Source organism: Xenopus laevis, chromosome 7L (assembly GCF_017654675.1).
Source record: "Xenopus laevis strain J_2021 chromosome 7L, Xenopus_laevis_v10.1, whole genome shotgun sequence".
Classification (NCBI taxonomy): domain Eukaryota; kingdom Metazoa; phylum Chordata; class Amphibia; order Anura; family Pipidae; genus Xenopus; species Xenopus laevis.
The window spans coordinates 36,979,183-36,997,331 of NC_054383.1; the positions used below are offsets into that span (position 1 = coordinate 36,979,183).

At 35.4% G+C, this 18,149-nt stretch overlaps 1 protein-coding gene across 8 annotated transcripts in view; it reads right to left on the bottom strand.

The window, feature by feature from the left end:
* Nucleotides 1–18,149, bottom strand: part of ppp3cc.L (protein phosphatase 3, catalytic subunit, gamma isozyme L homeolog) — a 47,002-nt gene that overhangs the window by 3,351 nt on the left and 25,502 nt on the right. For 4 of the 8 annotated variants that reach the window (XM_018225366.2, XM_018225362.2, XM_041568795.1 and 1 more), the window contains 3 exons: nt 16,074–16,158; nt 11,781–11,878; nt 1,967–1,996 (listed from right to left, as the gene is read on the bottom strand). In XM_018225366.2, the coding sequence (XP_018080855.1) occupies nt 1,967–1,996; nt 11,781–11,878; nt 16,074–16,158 (213 nt within the window). The remainder of the gene's footprint in view (nt 1–1,966; nt 1,997–11,780; nt 11,879–16,073; nt 16,159–18,149) is intronic. The other 4 variants (XM_018225365.2, XM_018225367.2, XM_018225364.2 and 1 more) reach the window with 3 other exon arrangements.

Here is an 18,149-nt window from a genome sequence, read left to right on the forward strand (position 1 = left end):
CTTGGGTATGGTAAAACATTCTACAGAATAAATATAGCATTCTAGCTTGCACTATTGCAGCTAATCTATTGGCAATAAAATGTCTCCGTAGCTTTCCTTCTCCTTTAAAGGGGTGGTTTTTTAAACATTTGCCTTATTCTAACACTTGCCAGCTTTCACATGGGGTCACTGACCCCATCTAAAAAAAAATTCTCCATAAGGTTATAAAAATGTATTATTACTACTTTTTTTTTTTTTATCATTAACCTTTCTACTCAGGCCTCTCCTATTCATATTCCAGTCTCTTATTCAAATCAATTGGGTAATTTGCTAGGGTAATTTGGACCCTATCAACCAGATTGCTAAAACTGCAAACTGGAGAGCTGCTGAATAAAATGCTAAATAACTGAAATACGACACAATAAAAAAATGAAAACCAAGTGCAAATTGTCAGAATATCACTCTCTACACATACTAAAAGTTAACGCAATGGTGAACAGCCACTTTAAGTCTTGATCAATGACATGGTTTCTCAGTCACTTTTTTCTCCCTTCAAAAAGCCACATTTCCCTGAATATTTGCGTTTACTATATACAAATCTTTAAAAGGAAATCCTACTCAAGAGTCTAATTCGGATTAACTGATGAATAACCAAAACAATGTAAAACGTGGGTTTACTCCTGTTCTACAGCAGCAGCATCACACAGAGCACATCTCAAACCCTTCTATTAGTCACAGTAACGTCACTTTTCTCCAGTGTTTCACAACCTATTTGGATGGGGCTCCCATCATGCCTGGGAGTCGGCTTTCCACCAGCATCTAGTTCAGATTTAATGGTTTCATCGCATTTCAATCGCTCTCTTCTGTTTGTTGTTGAGGAAGTTAGCTAACAACATGCCTAGCCTAAGGTGTCTGACTAGTTAAAGGGCGATCAGGGCCCGCGATTGGATCAGCCTGATATCGCCCACTTCAATGTGATGCATATCAGGGAGAAATCCGCTCGTTTGGCGACAAGGCCAAACAAGCAGATCTCTATAACTATGAACACCTTGATGGAGTTCATTCCCTCTTAACTTGGCCCCTTATATCCACTAAATCTGCCTTTTAAAACATGGAAAATACAAAACACCTCAATCTTAAACGCACAAGTAACTTTTAATTAATAAATCGTCACTGACGTCTACATGTAGTGCAAAAACGAATTCTGTATTCAAAAGCTGCTTTACACAAACTATCGACATGAGTGTAGAACTGGGCCTCCTGGGTCCCACAAGAGAGCCTGACATTGATGGAACCTCTCTCACAACAATAAGCTGTAGATGGTGCTAAGTGTGATATTGCGAAGTCTAACAGTGTAAAATTACAAAGAGCTGATGGAAATTATTCTGTTCTGGTTCCATCGGGCACCTGAATTTGTACTATGTCCAAATGAATCAACCCCAATGAAAGGCGAGGAATAAATTACAAATACACAGTCCTTATTGGAAATCTAGAAGCAGCTTAAATGGGACATGGGTAAAGAGTTGTTGATTATTTGTGCCAAAGTCTGATTTTTTTTTTTGTTTACATCATGTCAGAATGAAGGCAAATCTTGCACTACCAGGTAGTATGTACAACCAGTGAAAGAGCAACACAGCAGAGGGTACAATTTGGATCATGCACAAATCATATTTCAAGATGACTGTACGGACTAGAAGTAGATATTCTCTGTACAAACACATAACACCAGACATTCTACTTAAATGTAAAATAAAAAGGTCACAGACTGTTGGCAAGAAAAGGAAAACCACTTATGACTCTACAATACCATGCTACAGGCAAGTGCTGAAACACAAACGGTTACAAGAGTTAGGGTTTTACATAGAGGGGACAGAGGGATCCATCTCTGGTTGTGCAAGTTTGAACCTTGTCACAGTTACACATAATTCAATTCCCAACCCCCAAAAAAACACAGATCTCTGCCAAAAGGCAAAGACTCTAATCATACCTTTATCAGCCTCAATTGCCTCAACTGTGGCTGTACAGAAGTGAGCAGATGCATGCAAAATGAATGAGAAAGATGAGAAGTGTAATATTGCATAACAAAAAAAAAACCCCGCAGTGACCAACTTAATATACAAGGCTGCCCAAGTCATTATTATCCACCCACATTCTTACAAGGCAAAACATTTGTTTGGGCTGCAAATACAGAGAGAAAAATATGAAGGCATCAAATCTGTAGTATTAAAGCAAGCAAAATGAATTCTTAGTAATGTTTAAGCTGAGAAATGGAGAGTTGCACACAATCTACCCCAGGGTTATTTGACAGAAGTTGCTGGCAATGAAAATTATATGCAGAACAGATTTTATAGGTAGTCATAATGTTTTATGTATTTATAGTTTGGAGTACAAAAGATTAAATGACAAATCTTATACAAAACCGCTAAAAAGTTAAAAACAGGTTTCAGTAACAGTCAGTGTGGTTTCTAACAAATTAACAATTAACAAAATACAGACTACAAAATGTATTTACAAGCAATAAACATGAAACTTCAGCTATTTCTTATGGAGAAAATTAGGGATTGGAGCTGGCATTGCAGGTTAAATTAAAATGGAAATCTCCCCCATGGATGCATGTATCTTAAGTACAAATTTTTGTACACGCTTGTATGTATATACAGCTGAACTGACTTTAAATTTGAGAAGATTCTGTCTGCTTCCTATTCCAGTGTCAGAAGAAGAATATTCTCTGCCGGCAGACACACAACCTACTCTCCAATAAGTATAATAAACTTATCACTGTGGCCATAAAACTGCATCAGTTCATATGTATCATGCACAGATAATATTGTAAGAAACTAATTTTTGTACGATATTCGGTGCATGTATGGTGGGAAAAGAGCCAACCGAAGACTTGGATATCGGTTGGCTCATCGATAGGGCTGGACTGAAAATTCTGATCAGGTGCCTTTGAATGCACCCAAACATCGGCTATTATTAGTGCTGAATTGTCAGATACAGGCAGAATTCTATTGTTTCTACCAGTATATCTGATGATTCAGCTCTGCATGTGTGTATTGAAACGAAAGATTGTAATTGTTACGTCTATGGCCACCTTAAGTGAAAACTGCAAGCATGAATGTTAGCTAATCAGTAATGGAATCTGCAGTCTGAGCATGTCATGTGATCCTTTTTAGGGTATTGGCAAGTTGGACTGTTCTGTGCCCAGGCGGGTGTTAACACACTCAAAACCGACCCCCGGCTTGGAGGCAAGTTTTGGTTGTATAAAAACTAGGTGTACTGCCAAACAGAGTCTCCTGTAGGCTGCAAGTCCCCATAGGGGCTAGCAAACAGCCAATAACAGCCTTTATTTGACATCCCCATGGACTTTTCCATGCTTGTGTTGCTCTCCAACTCATTTTTACATTTAAATGTGGCTCACGAATAAAAAAAAAAAAAAGGCTGAGGTCCCCTGGTCTACATGGTCATGGAAGTCTGAGGGGACTTCTAAAATTCTTATGTACAATAGCAGCTGCATTATTCCCTATTTAACAATACAGGGAGTCCTCGAGTTACATACACCCGACATACATACAACTCACACTTACAGACGGGGCTGTTACAGTAACATACTATGGTTTGCTTGACTTTTATTAGCATTTAGCTTTAATAAACACCTGCCCCAATCCCTTCTGGTGTGTGTTGTCTACTGCAGAGCACAGAAAGGTAAAAATAAATACTATGTTAAGACAGACATCTGTCTTGTTGCATTTAATAAGTTAATTAATATAATATATATATATATATATATATATATATATATATATATATATATATATATATATATATATATATATATATATATATATATATATATATATATATATATATATATATATATATATATATATATATATTCCAAGGGATGCCAGCACTCACGATAAAGCAAAATAAACGTGCCTGGGTGCGCGATCAGTAAATAAACTATACAAAGCAAAAAAGATCAGCACTCACAGGTCTTAGAAAAATAAAATAAAAATGATTTATTAAAGAGCATGGACTAACGTTTCGGCTCTTCCAGAGCCTTTCTCAAAGTAGCAAAACAGACAATGAACATTGTTTAAATACATACACTGGCGGGAAACACACAGCACTGATTACGTATATGTATCGTCATATGTTCAGCGACTATAATTAACCCATCACACTGATGTTGCAAACTTTAATCCATAAGGAATTAAAACTTACCCATATGTACCTAAATTGTATCATAACGAGTAAGAATAAAAACAACCATATGTAACATTCTTATCTCTAGTAATTAGTAACTTTGTATCATTTTTGCAGAAAAATCATTCTTTACAAATAAACTCCATAACCTGTGTTACAATATGTTAAAATGAGAAAAAAGATCTAATACATGGCCCATGGGTATTCCTCTCCCATTCCTCGAGTTCTCTACTCTCCAAAACTACTTTTTGTAGCCCAACTAAACCACTTATAAAAGCCCTGTCCGTATAGATACTGCATATCTTTATTTTTTATTATTTATTATTTATTTAATTAATGCCCTTGTCCTACTACCCTGATGGTTACCTACAGTCTTATAAATTGATTTATACTTAGTTGCCTTTATGCTATTAAATGACCGTACTTGTCATTGATTTATTTACAAAGTTGTATTTATGCTACTAAATGACAATATTTATACTATCATACCACTAGGGGTCTGCCTCTGAGGAATGCGCTCATATTACAAAAGCTCCTCTGTCCTGTGTACTTTTAGGTAATAAACCATTATAACTGTTCCATGATAAGCCCATAAGTGATGAATCATTCCATTTAAGTGTAAAGCTAAAAACGCACTCATGTTATAATCACTCCTCTGCCTTGTGTGTTGTTAGGTGATAGACCATTTACCAATTCCATAATAAGGTTACCCCATATATCATTAATCAATCATTCCATTTAAATGTGAAGCTATATCCCTAAAATATCTCGTCTATATATACATAATAGGAAGATCGTGTAGACAAATCAAATACTACAGAAAATTTGCATCCATACCTACAGATAAAAATATTATCCCCATAGTATCAATTATTGTAGTACTAAGTCAAACACCTAAATAAGTGAAAAATTAGAAAAAATGTTAGAAAAAATGAAAAAGAGGATTTACACCTGATCCGGAATGTGTACTGATAACAGACAATTGTATAACAACTGATTGACAATCACGATTACACCAATGGTAATCATTAATGGTTTTTGACACATACAAAAGGGTTAAAAAAAATTTTGTTTTTCTTTTCTTTCTTTTTCATTTTTTCTAACATTTTTTCTAATTTTTCACTTATTTAGGTGTTTGACTTAGTACTACAATAATTGATACTATGGAGATAATATTTTTATCTGTAGGTATGGATGCAAATTTTCTGTAGTATTTGATTTGTCTACACGATCTTCATATTATGTATATATAGACGAGATATTTTAGGGATATAGCTTCACATTTAAATGGAATGATTGATTAATGATATATGGGGTAACCTTATTATGGAATTGGTAAATGGTCTATCACCTAACAACACACAAGGCAGAGGAGTGATTATAACATGAGTGCGTTTTTAGCTTTACACTTAAATGGAATGATTCATCACTTATGGGCTTATCATGGAACAGTTATAATGGTTTATTACCTAAAAGTACACAGGACAGAGGAGCTTTTGTAATATGAGCGCATTCCTCAGAGGCAGACCCCTAGTGGTATGATAGCATAAATATTGTCATTTAGTAGCATAAATACAACTTTGTAAATAAATCAATGACAAGTACGGTCATTTAATAGCATAAAGGCAACTAAGTATAAATCAATTTATAAGACTGTAGGTAACCATCAGGGTAGTAGGACAAGGGCATTAATTAAATAAATAATAAATAATAAAAAATAAAGATATGCAGTATCTATACGGACAGGGCTTTTTTATAAGTGGTTTAGTTGGGCTACAAAAAGTAGTTTTGGAGAGTAGAGAACTCGAGGAATACCCATGGGCCATGTATTAGATCTTTTTTCTCATTTTAACATATTGTAACACATGTTATGGAGTTTATTTGTAAAGAATGATTTTTCTGCGAGAATGATACAAAGTTACTAATTACTAGAGATAAGAATGTTACATATGGTTGTTTTTATTCTTACTCTTTATGATACAATTTAGGTACATATGGGTAAGTTTTAATTCCTTATGGATTAAAGTTTGCAACATCAGTGTGATGGGTTAATTATAGTCGCTGAACATATGACGATACATATACGTAATCAGTGCTGTGTGTTTCCCGCCAGTGTATCTATTTAAACAATGTTCATTGTCTGTTTTGCTACTTTGAGAAAGGCTCTGGAAGAGCCGAAACGTTAGTCCATGCTCTTTAATAAATCATTTTTATTTTATTTTTCTAAGACCTGTGAGTGCTGATCTTTTTTGCTTTGTATGCTTTATATATATATATATATATATATATATATATATATATATATATATATATATATATATATATATATATATATATATATACATATATATACATATATATATAGATATATAGATATATAGATAGAGATATAGAGATATAGAGATATAGAGATATATATATCTATATCTATATATATATGTGTGTGTGTCTCAACTTACATACTAATTCAGCTAAAGAACAAACCTACAGACCCTATCTTGTACGTAACCTGGGACTTCCTATACTGCAAACAGAGTTGTTTGATGTTTTTAAAGGGGGAGACCAAGTATCGAGGGTTAATTAACCCTCGATATTCGACTAGGAATTAAAATCCTTCGACTTCGAATATCGAAGTCGAAGGATTTAGCGCAGATAGTTCGATCGAACGATCGAAGGATAATTCCTTCGATCGAACGATTAAATCCTTCGAATGGAACGATTTGAAGGATTTAAATCCAACGATCAAAGGAATATCCTTTGATCAAAAAAAGTTAGCCAAGCCTATGGGGACCTTCCCCATAGGCTAACATTGACTTTGGTAGCTTTTAGATGGCGAACTAGGGGGTCGAAGTTTTTTTTAAAGAGACTGTACTTCGACTATCGAATGGTCGAATGATTTTTAGTCCGAATCCTTCGATTCGTAGTCGAAGGTCGAAGTAGCCCATTCGATGGTCGAAGTAGCCCAAAAAAAACTTCGAAATTCGAAGTTTTTTAACTTCAAATCCTTCACTCAAAGTTAGTGAATCGGCCCCTAAGTGTGTTATAGAATGGAAAGTTCTAAGTAACCTTACAATTGGTCTTCGGTCTATTTTTTTTAGTTTTTATTTGCCCTTTCCTTTTGACTCTTTCAAGCTTTCACAGCCCATCTAATGAACAGATGCTCTGTAAAGCTAAAAATGTTTTATTATTGCTACTTCTTATTACTCCTCTTTCTATTCAGATCCTCTTCTATTCATATTGCAGTCAATTATTTAAATCAGTGCATGGTTGCTAGGATCATTTAGACCCTAGCAACCAGATTGTTTAAACAGCAAACTGGAGAGCTGCTGAATAAAAAGCTAAAAAAAACTCAATAACCTCCTCCCCTAAGATGAAGATCAGAGGCACGAACACCCAGACTCCCACTAACTTTGGTAAGTTAACCCAAGTTTTGATCTCTAATACTGGATACCCTTCTTAAAAAAATGTTTTCAAAAACCACAAGTACTAAAAAATTAAAACCGATTGCAAATTGTCTCAGAATATAACTCTCTACATCATACTAAAAGTTCATTCAAGATGAGCAAGTCTCATGCATATTTTTTAGCTGACAAATTTAGCAATTATAGTGTATTCCACCAATCAATGAGTTAATAATTAAAACAAAGCTATTTGTAACTGCACTTTTTGGAATGCCTAAAAACTATAGCTTTAGAGATACAGGTATTGGCTCCATTATCCAGAATTGTGTGCGACTGAGGTTTTCCAGATAAGAGAAATTGCATGATGTAAAAAAGGTACTAAACCCCAAATAAACATGAACAAATCCCCAATACAACTTCTTTGTCATAAACATAGATTAATGTTGGGTTGCTTAAAGGAAAACTATACCCCCCAAATAATGTAGGTCTCTATTAAAAGATACTGAGTAAAACCGCTCATGTGTAAAATCCTGCTTCATGTAAATGAACCATTATCATAATAATATCCTTTTTTAGTTGTATGTGCCATTGGGTAATGATAAATAGAAAATTACCATTTTAAAAAATAAGGGCCGCCCCCTGAGATCGTAAGATTCACTGTGTACACATACAAACCACATGTAAGGTCACATGAGCCAATTAACAGACAGAGTTCTGCCTTTTGCTTCCTCACTTCTTCCTGTTACAGTTAGTGTTGTAGTATTTCTGGTCAGGTGATCTCTGAGGCAGCACAGATAGAGTCACGAAATGGTGGTTCAAGGCAAGAGATGTAAAAGGGCAATATTTATGTAAATATATATTCCAGTTTGGTAAGATTCTTTAATATGTCATTCAATTTGATATAAACTGTTGCGTAAGTATTCATTTTGGGGGTATAGTTTTCCTTTAAGACCAGTGATAATGCTATCACAGAGGAACAGCAAATGTGGGAAGAATAAAAAGTTATTTATGTTATGCATAAAAAGTTAATTTCAGAGATTTCTGGATAATGGATTCCACACCTGTAGTACAGTTTTAAGGTTTTAGTTTATCTGCTTGACTGCATATGCTGATTTTAGGCACTGGGGTTTACTGGCGCTTACTCTTCCTGATAAAACAGACACCATGTTTATACACCACCTCATGCGGAGAAGCGGAACAGTTTGTATTTCAGTGTGGAACAGAAAAAGACTATTACCTGAGTTGAAAACTTAAAATGCCAAACACCATAACATGTACATATATCTTAAAGGGCTGTTCAGTCTAGCTGAATAGGGCATATTTGCAAATGCTTGATATTTTTGTTTGCATGAAATGAACTTAAAAGAATCAAATTCTTCTTAATTTGTTTTTTAGGGCTGCTTCTTCAGATCAGCAGGCAGGGCCGATTAGAACTGTTCTGATTTACAGCCCTTTTGCATCCTTTGTTAAAGGGTGAACAACCGCGCAAATGAAAATTGAATCTAAGCTTCAGCATACTGAAATAAGAAGTTTTCTAAATATAACCAATTTAAAATTCTGTACTGTTTATGAAATATTGTAATGTATCTTCACTATTCCTCTCTCATCATCTGTTTCTCTTTATTCTCTCTTCATGCAGCAATTGGGTGTCATATATTTATCGACAGTTAGATCCAATATATCTTAAAGGGAGGCTCCTTTTGCCTAGAAGTTGTATTAGAGTTCACTCTATTAAAGGGATACTGTCATGGGAATTTTTTTTTCCCCCCAAAATGAATCAGTTAATAGTGCTGCTCCAGTAGAATTCTGCACTAAAATCCATTTCTCAAAAGAGCAAACAGAATTTTTATATTCAATTTTGAGATCTGACATGGGGCTAGAGTTAGACACATTGTCAATTTCCCAGCAGCCCCAAGTCATGTGACTGATAAACTTCAATCACTCTTTACTGCTGTACTGCAAGTTGGAGTCATATCACCCCCCTCCTCCCCCCCAGCAGCCAAACAAAAGAACAACGGGAAGGTAACCAGATAGCAGCTCCCTAACACAAGATAACAGCTGCCTGGTAGAGCTAAGAACAACACTCAATAGTAAAAACCTGTGTCTCACTGAGACACATTCAGTTACATTGAGAAGGAAAAACAGCAGCCTGCCAGAAAGCATTTCTCTCCTTAAGTGCAGGCACAAGTCACATGACTGGGGGCAGCTGGGAAAATGACAAAATGTCTAGCCCCATGTCAGATTTCAAAATTGAATATAAAAAAATCTGTGTGCTCTTTTGAGAAATGGATTTCAGTGCAGAATTCTGCTGGAGTAGCACTATAAACTGATGCGTTTTGAAAAAAAAATGTTTTCCGATGACAGGATCCCTTTAAAATCACCAGACATCCTATCTCTCTACATGCAGAATTTGTGCAAGAGGCAGTTATTTTGTTTGTACTGAATACATCTGCTAGGAAAGGAACTTCTGCATAAGATATATTAGATCTACCTGTCAATAAATATCGGACACCCAACTGCTGCATGAAGACAGAATGAAGAGAAACAGATGCTGAGAGGAATAGTGAAGATGAACTTGATTATTTCAGAAACAGTGCAGACTATTTAATTCATTGTATTTAGAAAAGTTTCTGATTTCATTATGATGAAGCTTATATTAAATTTTCATTTCCGCGATAGTTCCCCTTTTAAAAACACAACAAAGCAGTTTCTGAATGATGCCCACCTGTCACAGCCAAGGCATTTCATCGGCAGAAAGCAGCTATGTTTGTTTTATTATCCAGGTTACAACTGATCAGGAATATTTGAATGCTGGGTTCCCTGGAGGGCAACATGAGAATAATTCAAGTCTCTGGGTACATGACATGCAAACTAAAAACAAAAATGTTTGTTGACAATGTGCATGAACAAACCCATGCGGACAATTTTCAGACTTTCTTTTGGGGACCTGAACTGCTCCTTAAAATTATGTGCAATAAAGTACAATTACAGTACAATATATTTTTCTGAGAAACACTATTCAATTAACAGGTATAATCAATAAGCAAAATACATTAATTTAAAGTTTATTTTTATGTGAAATATATTACTATGGTGAATATACCCTAATGTGGTTTTAGAATACATTTTGTACATACTGTATTAGTACAGGTAAAAGCCGATACAACATAATGCAGAACAGAATGCGAACACCAGACACACTCTTTGCGGTTATAGCATAAGACAGACACAAACAAGAAAGACAAGATTTACAAAGGAACCTGCTGGAAGTGTAGAGGAAGAAGATTAAGATGTTAATTACACACATTACATTAAACAGAGGGTATGGCTACCAGGGTACAAAATATTGAAGAGGCTAGAATAGTAAGCTAGTCTGTTAAATACTAAGTTTTCTATACAAAGGGATACATCATTTTGTATATCTTTTTAGTTATAACCAGATTAAAGGAAGACTATACCCCCAAAATGAATACTTAAGTAACATATAGTTTATATCAGATTAAGAAGCATATGAAAGAATCTTACCAAACTGGAATATAAATTTAAGTAAAAACTGCCCTTTTACATCTCTTGCTTTGAACCACCAGTTCGTGATGGTCTGTGTGCTGCCTCAGAGATCACCTGACCAGAAATAACACAACTCTAACTGTAACAGGAAGAAGTGTGGAAGCAAAAGACACAACTCTGCCTGTTAATTGGCTCATGTGACCTAAGAAGTATAGTTTATATGGTGTGTATGTGTGCACAGTGAATAGTACAATCCCAGGGGGCGGCCCTTATTCTTTAAAATGGCAATAATCTATTTATGATTACCCAATGGCACATACTACTAAAAAAGTATATTATTATTAAAATGGTTTACTTACATGAAGCAGTGTTTCACATATGAGCTGTTTTATGCAATATCTTTTTATACAGACCTACATTGTTTGGAGGGTATAGTTTTCCTTTAAGACATTGATACTAAAGCTTTAAGAAACAGCATCAATATAACGTACTTTACACATTTGTACCCTGGTATACATTTTCAGCTCCCGCAGAGTAACCGGACAAGATACTACACCACTATCACAATCACCAAGACAAGAGCTGAAAAGCTAAGAAATTCCCAGCATGCATGAGTTGTAGAATTAGCAAAGGGATAAGATGTGCCCCAGTCCATCTGGGGTACTGCAAGCTGCGTATCATTACCACTTTGTAGAGTCTGTCGTCCTCCAGCCAGTACTCCGCTAGGTAGCATTCCGGTGGGTGTTAAACCCTTCAGTGTCAACACACTTTCACTTTCTTCCCTGTTAAAAATGAAATATAAAAAAAATACAAAACGCATTAAAATATATTTAAGGGTTATGGCTGGATTACACAAAACAAAACCCAGAAAAATAAATGATGAATGTAAAAAGTCCAGGATAACAAGCAATGCATTCTCCTTAAAACAAAAACTGGAATACCTGGAAACTGTAGAATACCACTAACACACCATGCTAAAAGAGTTTAAGAACCAAGTACATCAGTCAAGTGAAAAACACATATACATATGGCAATATTTAAAAGCTTTTATTTGTTGAATACACTATAAATATGTGGAAACAATTGACTACAGTTTAAGAATAGAAACCGATAGATCATCTAACATTTATACATAAAAAAAGGTTTCCTACACTTAAATGCTGCTCAGTCTCAATAAGTTGGTAACAAATTGCAAAAAAACATAAAACAAATGCCCAGTATAAATACTTAAAGGGGAACTCCAGCTTCTAAACCAAAATTTGATAAAGAGGCCCACATAACATAGAAACCCTAATATACCCATCACAGTTTCCGGTTTCTTCATAAAGTATGAATAAATGGCATTTTCTATGCTGAAATCAACTTGTTTAACAATTCTTTTCTTTCTGCATAATTTGAAATCCTGGCAGCGAAGGAGGGACTTAAACACTGATGTTACAAATTCTAACAACTTCTCCACAGCTTACAGACAGCATGCAGGAACTACATAACCCACAATCCATTGCACTATGATGTTCCGTTCATTATTGAAATCACATGTGCTGGGAATTGTGGGGTTTGGAGGATGCAGGCTGAGGACAGATGGTTGCGGATACAAAGTAACAGTTGTCAGCCAGCTCAGCAAAGTAGTCAGACAGATCAGCAGGGGGCTAGACTTGGGGAACTGTTCCAAACCCAAACCATTAAAAATCATGAAAAGTCTGCACATTTATAATTGATGCATATTGCAAAGTTGCTTGAAATTATGTTAACTTTTCAAAAAGCTTACGTTATGTTTGTGTAGAGTTCCCCTTTAATTGACAACTATCAGAAAAGTAGTTTGTAGGATTCATGCCAGAATGTCTTAATGTACACGGAAAGCATTAACAGTTCATGGAATGTAGAAGTAAAATCAAAAAATCAAATATGCAAAAAGGATCCAAAAGAAACACAAGCATGCACAGCAAGAGTTCAGGATATGCTCCTAATACTTCTATTTTAAGCATTTCTGAACTTTGTACCCACCAAAATGCTGCATAGCTGGTAACTGCTGATAATAACAGCGACCGCATGCTGTAAAGAATCCATCGATGGCATCCCGCACAAATTCAATTCTCAACAAACTCCAATGTAAGTACCCAAGGAAAAATACATTATTTTTGTGTTAACTACGCTATATTATTCAAAATATACTTCCGCCAAGAATTTGTGGGGGGAAAAAAAACATAAAAGCAAGCAGAGACTGTTCAAATATTTTTAGGACAGGATTTTGAATTGGATCAACTAGCAGTTAGGCAGGTTAAAATTGATGGGCGTGTCTTTTTTTTAAACCTATGTTACTATGTTACCCAGGAGCTATTAGCTGGCCACTCACCTGGCATTTTTTTGAAAGACATGGTTCTGCTCCTACCTAGCTACCATATCACTTGCTGAATGTAACAGTACTGTGCTTAATGTTGAATATAATATGGGGCTCAAAACCTGCCCTTACCTAATCTGCCATAAAAGAAGACTTTTTAGAGAATGTGTTAGGACTGAACTGTTAATTTCACATTCACTGTATTTTCAGAGGTGCACAGTCATACTAGAAGGTTTCTATAAGAGCAGGTAAGGTTGGGCAGGCTTTGAGGTACACGGTATTCATCATTCATGCTGCACAGTGGCCAGATGTCAACTGCAAAATATATGGTGTGTCTTGAAGATGAACTAATCTCCTCTTCTGTTTTATCATATGTGGAATCCCTATCCTACATGTTGCTGAATACATGGTGCTGGAAAAGAAGTAGAGTATTAGGATTTACTCTCCATAGGAAATCATTTTAGGAGGAATATCACCTGATGAAAGGAGTTACCTTACTAGTTAATGGACCATACACTTTGTCAAGCACCTCAAATTATTGTTCCCTCTAAATCTGCAGATTTGGACAACCAAAATTAGTAAATCTTAACATAAATATGAAAATTTAGCACGTGTGGCTGAACCTGTGGCATGGAAAAATCTTTAAACTTGCAGAAAACACAATGGTAGAAAAACATAGGGCCACGGAATTGCATTGATCAAATGTGTACAGGTATGGGATCTGTTATCCGGAAACCAGTTATCCTGAAACCTCCAAATGAAAGAAAAGCCATCACCCTTAAGTAGGGTTGCCACCTTTTCTGCAAAAAAATACCGGGCTTTCTTTATATTTATCTTTTTTCCCTATTGCCGTAATAACATTGGGATCAGCTATCATTTTTACTGGCCAGGCCGGTAAAATACCGGCCAGGTGGCAACCCTACCCTTAAGAGGGAATGTAATATGCTTTGTTATCGACAAAAAAGCTTGCAATGACGATTGCGCCTGTTACCGACCATGTTTGCTCCATTTTAAGAAATCAATGACTTCCTTGCAAAGTCTGCCACCAAACTGCTTTTGTGAATGTTCACAGTGTATGCGATAAAATTTCAAAATCGCAAAACGTTTGTTTGCAACAAAAAATTTAACGAAAACTCCAGAGCAAGTGTTTAAGGTTCAAAATCGCAATTAAGATTCGCAATGAATAAAAGCCTAACAAATTACATTGCAAATTTTTTTGCAATACCCCCCATAGACTCCATTATGATTAAATAACCCAATTTTTTTTTTTTTTAAAAAAAAAAAAGGATTTTCTCTGTAATAATAAAAAAGAAGCTTGTACTTTATCCCAACTATACATCATCCTTATTGGAAGCAAGCAATTTGAATTGGTTTATTTAATTTATTTTTAAATATAAGGCATGGATATACCCATTATGTCCAGAACATTCTGGCTAACAGGTCCCATACCTGTATTATTGCAATGATGACATTTTAAAATTTGCATTTCCATATACACTATGCCCAACTATGTCAGTGATCAAATAATGGGCCTAAATGGAGTGAAATGAGCAACTAAGGGCAAGTGCTGCACTTTAACCAAGACAGGTGAACTTGCAAACTAATGGTTACTGGTGTGACAATGATCCAAATTAAGCATCAACTCATGGCTACCTGGTGCAAAACTTTGAAAACATATTTACCACTTGCAATTTAAAACCATATATATTCACAATGCCTTCGTGGGCACAGCATTGGCTACACTGGTGTTCTATTAAACCAGCAAATAACCGCTGTGTTGGAGATACCTGAAAAAAAATGCTTGTGTTTTTAAAAAAAATGTATCCTGTCCTTTCTAGGTTAAAGAAAGAGCTACAATACAATATACTGGGTAACACATTACAGAATAAAGACTAAAGCTGGCCATACAGGGGAAGATCCACACGTTTGGTGAGGCTGATCTGCTTGATTATTTCACCCAAACGGACCAAAAAAACCTGATCATTAGAGTCCTGTACAGCGAAGACCCAAGTCCACATCTCAATATGATCTTTGGCCGACAAGATTGTCTAGTCTATATTTGTACAAACCATCACTTTGCATTGTCTTTATTGGCCGATCTTCACATTAAGTGTGTCCAAAGGTATTAAAATGCCTCCACCTATATAGAAAATAACTAATGTAATTTCCAACTAGCCAGTTTGTGTTGGCCCAGAAGTTGCCCAACACCTGGACAGTATTGAGATTGAGCCAAACAGGTCAATGATTCAGTCATTGCGGGGATCCTAACTGTGTACTTCTTCAGCTTTCCACTGTATCTGGCTGCCATGGCTACTAATCGGAGTTATTTAAAACACTTAATACAAACGTATAAATAAAATAGCCATTAATAGGCTGATGTGCCTGATGGAGAATTTGAGATGGACAAGAAATACAGATCCATTAATTCACGTGATTGGATGAATGAACAGATCTCAATAGAAATGTAGGCAATATTGTCTTAGGGAAGCCCTGTCTGCCCATGTTCCAGATAACGGCTTTTGAGGACTAGTTTCTCCATCTGGACAAAAATAAGGTCTATACCATTCTGCAAGAACTCATTAAGCTTACTGTATGTAAGAAATATATAAAACACATACAAGAGAAGAAAAAACGGTTACCTAAGCACAGAGAAGACTCTTGCCATCTTGCCAATAGCCCGAATTTTATTCCTGATAATTTCTTTTCTAGCTGCTGCTGTACCTACTTTCAATGGAAGAAAAAGAATCTCAAGCTCAGGGATAAAGAAAACCATCCTATAAACAAATGGCAAAGACATGTAATCACGCACTTAAAACGTCTTCATAATAAAGTGGAAAAAACACAAGTTTGAAAATTAAGAAACATAACATAAGAAAACAAATGCAAAGAAACACCTTGGGAATACATAAACTTTAAGTGAAATTGTACATAGCGGTTATATATAAATATATATATATATATATATATATATATATATCTTAAGTAGCCTTTTCGCTACGGCGTGGGGGTGACAGAGCGAAAAGGCTACTTAAGAAGGAAGCCTCTTGGATTCGTCGCCTTGAAACCCTCACGCCTAATGGCCTAAATAGAGAGTATGAGTTACATACTATTTTATGAAAAAAAGATATCTAGTTGGTTTTTATAGTATTTTTTTATTGTTGTGTTTTTACAGGTAATTGACCCCAGCACATACTATTGAAGAAAAGCTGAATAGCTTTTTTTCCAAGTGGCTACATTTAAAATGGATACAAGTATGCTTCATATTATATACAAATTGCTGTTACTTTGTTGCTACTATGTCAACAGATGGCGCTGTTTTTACTTGCTTAAAAGGAAATCTCTGTGACCAGGTGTGTTAGCTTGATAAAGAGCCAGAGATGGCTTGAAACGTTGCTACTATTGGTCTGTGCCATGTTTGAATAAAGGCCTTTTTATCATATTAAGAAGGTGCTGTTCTCGTTTATACTGAATTGTCTACGATGTGGGGTGGCCACCATTGAACGTGCACCAGAAACAGTAGAGGAGTTGTGTGCTGACACAGAATCACTAACTGAAATTTGAGAGCACAACTTTAAACTCGTGTTCCTAGATGTTGCTGGACTATCATACTAAGGTAAAAGCAGATAGAGCGTTGTAGTCCAGCAACATGTGGGTTTCAGTGATTCAAGTGTACCAACACAGCTTTAACTATACTTAGCATCAAGGATATCATATATAATAGGTTCCAAGGCCCTTGGGATACATACATGCTACATTTATACAGAACTACTGATTTGAATCTGGAAATTCAAACTGCAGGTGTCAATTTGACAAAGACATACTTACCAACATCATTTGGAGGGGTTGAACTTGATGGACTTTGTCTTTTTTCAACCCAAATTAACTATGTAACTATGTAACTATGTAACATTTCCCAAAGACAGGCCCTTCTACAGTTATGAGATCCAGAATCAAGTCTGAGTGATATTCTTTGTGCAAAACAGCTTACGGTAAACTATAATATATTCATATATTACACACACACACAGTGGTAAACATTCCTCAGTCTTATTCAGTGAATTAACATAAATTTGGTAGGAGCAGACTCTGAAGGTGAACCCACATTCTAAATAACACTGCATTTTTCATGGCAAATAGGATAGCAAATACAAAAATAAAATAAGATTTTGGACACTGACTTCACAGATGAATCAACTAAATGCTATAAGCAGTATTTTTTTTATTTTCTTAACATATGCATTTGTATATAAGTGGACTTCCTTTATTTTTTGGTTTAGCTATTATTTGTGATTAAGACCTTTAAGAGAGAAATAGGCTGAAGAATTAATGGGAATTTAAGTTTTTTGTAGAGTTAACCTTGCAGGTTATTTCCACTTGAATACACTGTAAAGCACAGGTTCAACATTGTAAAGCATGCACAAAGTATATAATCTTTGTATATTTGCAAATATACAAATTATTTATTTAAAGCTCACTAAAAACCAAATGCTTTGAGACTGAATAGATGACGAGTATAAGACAGATGAAAGGTGGCTGCAATTACAGAAACACATTAGCAAACATTCTTAAGTAAAAACTTAATTAATTTAGATTTTACAGGTCCGTTAAAAACCTTAAGATTGTACTAGAGAACATGGGTTCTGATTCACATACAGTCACACATACAGTGAATAAAGCTGTATCAAAGCTTGATACTGAATTTATCATAACTGTAC